The sequence below is a fragment of the Ictidomys tridecemlineatus genome, chromosome 6 (assembly GCF_052094955.1).
Source record: "Ictidomys tridecemlineatus isolate mIctTri1 chromosome 6, mIctTri1.hap1, whole genome shotgun sequence".
NCBI lineage: Eukaryota > Metazoa > Chordata > Mammalia > Rodentia > Sciuridae > Ictidomys > Ictidomys tridecemlineatus.
Window position 1 is genome coordinate 199,353,959 of NC_135482.1, and position 9,184 is coordinate 199,363,142.

Sequence of the window (9,184 nt, forward strand, 5' to 3'; positions counted from 1 at the left end):
CTCAAGGCCAGGTCCTGCAGGGCCTTTGGTGGACCACAAGGCTGCCCTGGAGCCCAGCCCTGGAGAGAGCAGCCTGTGCCCTCCCAGGGGTCCTCTGCTGGCATGGGCGGGGCCTCTGCTGGTGTGGGAGGGGCCTCTGATGAGTGTGGGGCTCTGCTGGTGTGGCGGGGCCTCTGCTGGTGTGGGAGGGGCCTCTGCTGTGTGGGGGGCCTCTGCTGTGTGGGCGGGGGCCTCTGCTGTGTGGGGCGGGGCCTCTGCTGGTGTGGGAGGGGCCTCTGCTGTGTGTGGGGGCCTCTGCTGGTGTGGGCGGGGCCTCTGCTGTGTGGGCGGGGCCTCTGCTGGTGTGGGAGGGGCCTCTGCTGGTGTGGGAGGGGCCTCTGCTGGTGTGGGAGGGGTCTCTGCTGGCGTGGGCAGGGCCTCTGCTGGTGTGGGAGGGGCCTCTGATGTGTGTGGGGGCCTCTGCTGGTGTGGCGGGGCCTCTGCTGGTGTGGGCGGGGCCTCTGCTGGTGTGGGAGGGGCCTCTGCTGTGTGGGGGGCCTCTGCTGGTGTGGGCGGGGCCTCTGCTGTGTGGGCGGGGCCTCTGCTGGTGTGGGAGGGGCCTCTGCTGTGTGGGGGGCCTCTGCTGGTGTGGGGCGGGGCCTCTGCTGTGTGGGCGGGGCCTCTGCTGTGTGGGCGGGGCCTCTGCTGTGTGGGGGGCCTCTGCTGGTGTGGGCGGGGCCTCTGCTGTGTGGGAGGGGCCTCTGCTGGTGTGGGAGTGGCCTCTGCTGTGTGGGCGGGGCCTCTGCTGGCATGGGCGGGACCTCTGCTGTGTGGGAGGGGCCTCTGCTGTGTGGGAGGGGCCTCTGCTGTGTGGGAGGGGCTGCGGTGTTGTTCCTGGCTGGGGCACATGGAGGTCAGCTCAGCTCTCCCAGGGAGGCAGGTGTGGCAGAGCCTGGCTTTAGCTGTGCTGTGGCAGGACACCCGTGCTCTTTTCTCCAGGCCTACTGTCACTGCAGCGCCTGCCTGCGGAGAAGCAGCCCCCTGGCTCTCCCTGTGCGTGCCTTAAGCAGGCCGCCCTCACCAGGAGCCTCCTGCGAGCTGCACAGCACTCTCCCTGCTCTGCAGGTACGGCCTCCTGTGTGGGGCCTTCCTGTCTTAAGGGCTGTCCCTCCTGGAGCACACAGTGTCCTTGTGCCTGCAGGAAGTGGCAGGCCATCCCGGGGGGGCACTGTTTCTGAGGCAGCTTGCAGAGCAGCAAAATGTGAGGAAGGCCGTTGTCCTGCCCCAGCTGCCATGGTGGCTGGCCCCCCTCCTTGGTTCCCCACCAGGACAGCAGCCTGTGTCAGCAAGAGGACACCAAGCTCCAAAAGCCAGCCGTCTGTTACAGCCTGCAGCTGCAGACACAAGCGGATGGCCCAAGACCTCGCCGCCACCTGGGACACGGGTGTCATTTGTCAAAGAGTGCCACGTGGGAGTCCCAGCCCTCTAGTCCCTGTAAGGTGCTGGAAGACCAGGTGTAGAGCATCAGGTGGACACAGGTGTGTGACCGCTTGGACACGTGCACTCTCAGAAGTCACTGGGAGCCCAGCAGGTCAGGTGTCCTAGCCTGCTGTGTGGTGTGAAGGAGGGTGGTCCCATACGCACCTTGGGGTTGGCACATGGCACCCAGTAGTCCTCTCTGGTACCCTTGAAGCCCGCGAGAGCTCCTGGTGTGCCCCACCCCCGGGGCCTCTTGCAGCAGGCCGTTCTACTTGCTGCTCTGACCCTTGGCTGGGGGAGTTCTGGGGGGGGCAGGGCTCTGCAGAAGGCAGTGTCAAGGTTGTCCTGTCAGCGGCTGAGCCAGCTCCGTGTTGCTGAAGAGACCAGCGCAAACTGGCCAGAGCAATCGGGATTTGTCATCAGACCACGGGGGACCAGAAGCCCTGAGACCAGGCTGTCCATCTGGGGCTGCCCTTCCCAGCCTCCCCTCTAGCTCCAGGCTGCGTCTCCTCCTTGCCTCTGGCTCCTGCCCTCTCTTATGAGGACTCTGTGGGGACATGGGTCCACCTGGACATCCTGGGCCACTCCCCCCTCAAGACCCTGTCATGGTCCCATCTGCAAAGTCCTCTGTCACACAGGTGGCATTCGCAGGCCCTAGGTGGACCTCTTCAGGGCTTATTCAGGGACCACAGTGGCCTCCTGGTGCACAGAGGTGAGTGGCCTGGTGCTGGGGGCCCGCGCTGACCGGCTCAGGACTCTTAGTCACAGGCCGGGGGCAGATGGAGGTCCCGGGAGTGCCTGAGCCCCAGCTGTCCCTGCTGTTGTGGTGCCCCTGTTCTCGGGTGGGCCCTGAGAGGAGCAGCAGGACTCCCAGAGCCTGCTGAAGGTGGACAGGTCATCAGATCTTACATAAAACTCAGCTTCAAATTCAAAATGCCAAAGCCACTCTGTTCCTGTTTCATTGTCGGTGATACCAACTCCCCGCGCTCTGGCCCCAGCCCCTGCAGCGGGTCCTGTGTCGCTTGCCACTCTGTGCTGGAAGGGCATTTGCTTCCAGGAGAACCCTCTGGCCTGGGCCTGCTGGCCCTCCAGGAGACACAGGGACTAGTTACTAGTTACTTACGGCCTCGAACTTGTGATCCTCCAGCCTCAGCCTCCTGAGCTGAAGACTCAAAGCTGTCTCAAAATAAAATATAAAAAGGGTTCGATCCCAGTACAAAAAATAAAAGTCCACAGGCTCCTACAAGCCGGGCTGGGTGGGAGGGGATCAGGGCATTACCTTGTCCCTCCTGCAGCCACAGCCGGCTGGAGAGCCACTTGCCCAGGGATTCTGGGGCACTGGGAACCCTGACTCCTCCTACCTTCCACAGAGGGCATCGAGGAGAGTTTTATTCCTACACCACTGCTTGTCTGCTATGGGGACGTCACAAGGGCTTCGATTCAGTCCCCAAGGCTCAGCCCTGCTACATTCTCCGTGTCCTCCCCTACCTCCTGTGTCCAGTGCAGGCTCGGGCTGGGACAGCCGGGTCAGATGTGGGGGTCTTTCACTCACCCCCTCCAGCGTCTTCCCTGGACCAGCCTCCCCACACACACGTGCATGCACACACAAACAGGTACGCACACTTGCCCACACCCACGCACACACGTGGACTTGCCATGTGGACGAGGGGTGTTCTCTTAGAGGCCTGCTCATGGGGTCCCTGGGAGGGGCTTGGGTGTGCATCGCTGGGCTCGCCAGCCAGCCTGCGGGCACACCTTCTTCCCAGACCCTCACAGCACTGGCCTGCCTGCCAGGCAGCGCCTGGTCCTGCCGCCTCTCCACAGCTCAGGGGTGTGGGTGGAGCACCTGCATGCCCAGTCTCCCCGTGGACCCCGAGAGGGTGGAGGGAAGTCTTGTGCCCAGGCTCTGCCCTTCCTTGGGCATGGGGAGCCAACACAGAGCAGTTTCCCGAACTCAGAATTTGGACTCCGACCTCACCTTGGGTCTTGGCTAGAGTTCTGGATGATGGGCAGCGGCCAGCAGGCCCTGCCCACTCACCAAGCACCTGTTCATCTGGGGCCAAGCTACCTCCCCTGTCACTTGCCTCTGGAGAAGCTAAAGCGCACCTCAGAGATGCCTGAGTGGCCTGGGATGACGTGTGTGGCATGTGGAGCTCAGCAGGTAGCTGCCTCTGGGGAGCAGTGTCGCTTCAGAAGCCCAGCACACCTGGACAGGCTGGACCCGACAGCCTGCAGCAGCCCTCCACACAGCAGGAGTGAGTACGCTACCCCCAGGCAGCACACCTGGACAGGCTGGACCGGACAGCCTGCAGCAGCCCTCCACACAGCAGGAGTGAGTACGCTACCCCCAGGCAGCACACCTGGACAGGCTGGACTGGACAGCCTGCAGCAGCCCTCCACACAGCAGGAGTGATATGCTACCCCCAGGCAGCACACCTGGACAGGCTGCGGGGCAGGCAGCACACCAGGACCAACCTCGGGGCAGGCAGAGAGTCGCCAGGACTCGGGAGAGGGCCCCCAGCCCTGTCAAGAAAACCTCCCCAGTCCCCCTGATGGGACTTGCCCTGGAAACAGAAGGTGCCCGATGAGGTCACACAGAAGGACGGGCTCACCCAATGACCACTGCCCCACGGGAGGAGGGGCACAGGGAGAAGACCCGGTGACTGGGTCCAGGGGAGGCTGGAGAGCAGGAAGGACCCCTGTAGGCTCTAGGCAGCCCCCCACAGCCACACGTCTTTCTGTAGCCCCCAGCCTCCAGCCCTGTCCACCCCAGGATAGCATGGGGACAGGGGCGTGGCCTGAAGCCCGGGCTGGAGCTTTGATGAACAGTGGCCTGAACTGTGCCCAGGGGGTCCTGCAAGGGGATGCCGCTCCCCCGCAGGTGCCTGCTCAGCAGGGCGGGTCCCAGCAGGCTGGGGACCTGGAGAACTGCCATCCCAACTGCCCACGGGCCACGCTGCCAAGACTGCTAAGTGGTCCACGGCCGTGGTGTTCCAGTGCCACGTGATGTGGTCCGAGAGGCGGTTCCTACCACCTGGCTGGCCTGAGCAGCTCCGGCCCTGACCCAGGCAGAGGGTCGTCCTCACTGCTCAGTCCTTCTTGGCCATGCTGGGTCGCTAGGGCTGGCTTGGCCACCTTTCTGCTTGCTGCAGCAGCCCCAGGAGAGGTGGAGCCTGAGGTCCCCGTGTTTGCTGGTGCGGATACCTGGCTGCTACGTGCTGCTCCAGAAGAGCAAGATTAGCTGCACCTTTGGGTCTGAGACTCCCATTCCAGGACTCTGAACCAGAGAAGCCATCAGTCATGAGGAAAGTGTGTCTTTGCCACATTGTGCACGACGGCCAACGGCTGCTGAGGAAACCGACTGAAATTTGAGAGGACTTCCCGGGCCACATCCACCTGGCATTGAAAACCCTGGAGTGGCGATGGAGGCCGGGGGAGGACTGCTTTTGCACACGGGTGCTGGGAATAAGGGTGTGGCCCAGGTGTGCACTGCATGGTTTGCTCCTGATTTGCTAAAGAGAACACAGATCCTGCACACAGGCAAGGACACAAGGTCACGGAGCTGCTGGTGCCACCGTCTCCTGAGAACCCAGCATGCAGTGGATGTGCAGTCCACATCCTGACTCCAGATTCTGTTTAGTTCCTGTGACTGTGGATTCCAGCTCCACTGGTCAGGCCACCGAACAGCCCAAGTCCCAGGACTCCCCCTTCCTTCCTCCCGCACCCACTCAGAAGTGACATGTCACCATCAGTGGCTGTGGACGAAGGTCTTGGACTTTGCTCCTTGTTCATCCCCATCTGCCTCACTGAGGCCGTCAGAAATCTCAGGGGCAGTGGGCCTTGCTGGCCTTGGGCTTCGCCAGCCAGCACCTCAAGCTCAGGAGGACCTGGGCTGCCAGCCTCGCCTGGCTGTGCAGGAAGCCTGGGTCATTCCCAGACTTCCCAGCAGGACTCACTGTGTCCTTTGTCCTGCAGGACGGGGTACCTGCTGGACACGGTCAGCTCACCATGAGCACTCAGCTTCTGCAGAGCTGGGTCCCGAGCCACATGCGTCTGCCCTCTCAGCAGGCTATGTCCCCTTGGTCTGTCCCCTTTCAGGATGGCTAGCTCTCCCGGGCCCCACCTGCCCTCCTGCCAGCTCCTGTCTCCAACCTCCCTTCCAGGATTGCTGCCCAGAGGACAGTCCAGCACTGGGTGTGACATGGCAGCACTCACCTCGCAGGGCTCAGGCCACAGGATGAGCCTCCCTGGAGAGGGCCAGCTGTGCTGGAAAGGAGCCTGTCCCTTGGTCCGGGCTAGGATTTTCATGGAGCACTGGGCCTCACCTGGGGAACTTTGTGGATGATGTTCTGACCAAGGCTGACCAAGTCCCCTCAGGCAAACCCTTGGATTCCAGGTCTCTAGCACCTGAATCTGTCTGCCCAGCTGCTTACTGCTATGTGGCCTTGGGCAAATTACTGTACCTCTCATTGCCTTATTCTGAAAAGCAGGGTAAAAGTGGTGCCTCTCCCGGGATGCTGTGAGGGTGGACAGTTCACACTGCGTGGAGTGCTGAGCCAGTACCTGGAGGGGTGTGTTACCATCGGGAGCTGTTCCTCGGCAGACATTGGTCTTCACGGAAGGCACAACTGCGCGAGCCACATGGAGGATGCTGGCAGAGATGGACAGATGCTCAGCCTTAGGAACTGCCTCTCAAGCTACGGAGGGGCAGGCCCACTCTGCTAGCCCTGCAGGCTGGGGCCAGGGAAGTGCCAACCAGCAGCTGGAATGGGGCACCTGTAGCAGGAGTCCCTTCTCCTCAGAGCCTCAGTGTTTTTCCCAGGCCTGCGAGTGATTGGTTGAGCCCACTGTGCTGGGGAGGGCAGCCTGCTCGCCACGTACCCCAAGTCTGGCCTAACTGTCAGGACTTCCAGCATGGCTAGACCAAGGCTTGGCCCAGCATCCTGCCAGGCAACAGAGGTGACACATGACACTGACACTGGAAGCCCCTAGGCTTGGCCTGAAGCAGCCACTCAGTGGGGCCTACAGCCCCAGTGCCTGGCTCAGCCGGAGGGCCAGGGCAGACGCAGCGGCAGGTGGAGGGGAGGTTCGGGGGTTCTTGGAGTTGGTGGGACTCGCCTTCCCCTCTGGTTCTGCCTTGAAAGATGGCCTAGAGGCCAGCAGGGGTTCTCAGGGTGTGGACCCGCAGGAATCCTGTTAGAGAAGTCCATTCCCAGGGTCCAGACCTGCGGCCTCTGAAGCTCAGGGGCCCAGCCGGTGCAGCCAGTCCCCAGGGACAACCTTGCCTTGGGAGGGGGCCTGCCCTACAGGTGTGCCCGCTGCTCTGGGAAGGCAAGGTCTGCATCTTAGCGTATCTGCCTGGGAGCGGGCCTTCCCTGAAACTGGGGCAGAGAAGGTTCTGGAACTGCTGGGAGCAAGTTGGGTGGCCCCTCCAAGGGCTCTTTGCAGATAATTTCTCCATGGAGGTGGATGGCACCTGGCTCCAAGAACTGTGGGCATAGCTGGGGCTGCCCCAGCACAGGAGCCCAGGGGCCTGGGTCCACACATGCCAGGGCTTATGCCCCTTCCCAAGGTGACTCAGAGCCAGGAGAAACTGCCCATGTTCCTGGGCTTTTTATTTTTTAAAAAAGCAATTTAATAATGATTTACCCAATACTTCTATGTGTGATGGTTGCACTTTCTAATTAATGTTGTGATTGTTTGCTAGATGCTTCTCACCTCCCAGCCCGTGGGCTCTGTGAGGCAAACCCTGGACCCATTCACCCTCTATCTTGGGGTTAGCACTGTGCTGCAAGGCCACCACACAGGAAGCTGGGCACCCCGTGCTGCTGGACCAGGATGTCAGGGCACACGCGATGTTGAGAAACGTCACCTCTCCTGAAGTGCCCTTTGTCAAAGGATGCCAGCACTGCATCAGAGGTGCGGTGCAGTGTGCATGCACCGGGCATCTGCAAGTGGGAATGGTGGTGGCCACAACATGCACACTCGAGCTCCAATCTGCAGGTGGCAGCCGGGTGCTGCTGGTGTCAAATGCACAGCGTGGCTCCCTGCCAACCATGGTGAGGTGGAGCGGGGCCTGCAGCCTTGCTTCCTCCCAGGTCTGCACCTTTGGTCAGGCGACTCCCTGCCCCTGGGAACCCACCGGCCCCCTCAGGGACCCAGCGCCCTACTTATCTGGTGCCACCTGGGAGGCATGCGGCCAGGCCAGGAGGGCGCCCTAGGCTGTTGCGGCCTCTGCACCTGCCCAGGGACAACAGGAGGTAAAGGAGGTGGAAGATGAGGCCCTGCCTGGAGGGCCGGCAAGGACACGGCTCCACTGGGGCGCTCCACTGGGGCGCTCCGGTGGAGCCAGGGGAGGAGTGGGGGCGGGGACCTGTGCCTCTGTGCTGCGGGATTTCCAGGTGACCTCCCGGGGTCGCCTGAGTCCCACCCAGGTGAGTGCGGCAGATGCATATGCGTGAGTCCCGGGTGACCTTGCGGTGTGAGCCCCAGGTGACCTGTGATGGTGCACACGCATGACTCCCTGGCAACCGCGGTGGTGCACACGCGCGGACTCCAGGTGGCCGCGGTGGTGACTCGCGGGGCAGGCGCGCGCCGCTTCCGCTTCCGCCGCCGAGCGCCCCCCGCCCCCCGCCAGCGCAGGGCGCGCCCCCCTCCCGGGTGGCGCGGGGACCAATCCCGGGCAGGGAGGCGAAGCGCGGAGCCCCCTCCCCGCTGCCGCCGCGCCCCCTCCCCACCGCTCTGCCCCGCCCGGAGAGCACCTCCTGGTGCAGCGCAGGCAGAGCTGAGCGGCGATCTGGAGCCTCAGAGGATGAGGTTTTGGCTGAGAAATGAAGAGATGGCCCTAGAAGAAATGGTGCAGAGATTAAACGCGGTTTCCAGGCACACTGGTAGGCGGAGCTGCTGGCTGTGTGTTCGACATCATTTGTTCAAACGCAGGGAAATGCGTGCATGGCTGTATAGCCGCCTTCATTTTTCGTTTCTAGCTCTGATAACAGGAAAGAACAGATATGATGGGCAATCGCTGGTGGCTGTTTCCTGGGCTGTCGGTGTGGCTTGCTCTGCCTGGCACAGTTAAAATAACTGCAAAGCAGCGGCACAGGCTTTGGACACCATCAGGGTGTGTGCAGAGCCTCGGGGGCTATGCCAGCCTGCGTGCACCTCAGCTGCCTCTGCAGCAGTGACAACAGCAATGGAGAGAGACAGGATTCGCGGGCCAGCATGATCTGGCCCAGGCCCTGCAGAGCCAGGTGGGGACGGGGCGCTGTCAGAAGGAAGCTCCTTTGAGGAGGAGAAACCTAGATTAGTCAGGTGGCTCTTTTTCTCCACCAAGTGTAAATTAAGCCCGAGACAAAGGTTTGGAAGTGGTTTGGGTGAGGAGTGGACGTTCCTTTTTGGCGTTAATTGAAAGATGACTTAAAACTAGCTGTGAAGAGCAGCTCAGATGGACCCACCGGAGCTCACAGGGACTGACAGCTCCTGTCCGGTTGGCTTCAGTTAGTCACCTCTGGGTTTCAAGCTGCATTGTGCACAAGGAAATGGGCAGCGGCAACTAGCTTTTCTGGAAGAGAAAATAAGGATGTACCAGTAACAGTGAGTTCTGACGTGTGCCTGATATTGCCATCTGATGTGCTGTGTGTGTCATTATCTAGTTTTCTGAACAATAGTGTTCTGGGAGAACATGGACACGTTGTCGGCTTTGTGGCTTGGGTGTGGTGTCGCCAGC

At 61.9% G+C, this 9,184-nt stretch overlaps 1 protein-coding gene and 1 long non-coding RNA gene across 14 annotated transcripts in view; both read left to right on the forward strand.

Moving 5' to 3' along the window:
• Positions 1-696: 696 nt before the first annotated feature.
• On the forward strand, positions 697-7,113 carry LOC144365229 (uncharacterized). Its single transcript, XR_013423544.1, has 2 exons — positions 697-1,104; positions 1,308-7,113. It is a non-coding gene; the product is annotated as an uncharacterized LOC144365229 (long non-coding RNA).
• Positions 7,114-7,572: 459 nt separating this feature from the next.
• Positions 7,573-9,184, forward strand: part of Mcf2l (MCF.2 cell line derived transforming sequence like) — a 96,603-nt gene continuing 94,991 nt past the window's right edge. For 3 of the 13 annotated variants that reach the window (XM_078016354.1, XM_021729488.3, XM_078016355.1), the window contains exon 1: positions 8,113-8,348. In XM_078016354.1, coding sequence (XP_077872480.1) covers positions 8,270-8,348 — 79 coding nt within the window. In that variant the 5' untranslated portion in view covers positions 8,113-8,269. Of the gene's footprint in view, positions 7,719-8,110; positions 8,349-8,491; positions 8,709-9,027; positions 9,052-9,184 lie in introns of those variants that run through there. The other 10 variants (XM_021729474.3, XM_021729510.3, XM_078016357.1 and 7 more) reach the window with 6 other exon arrangements.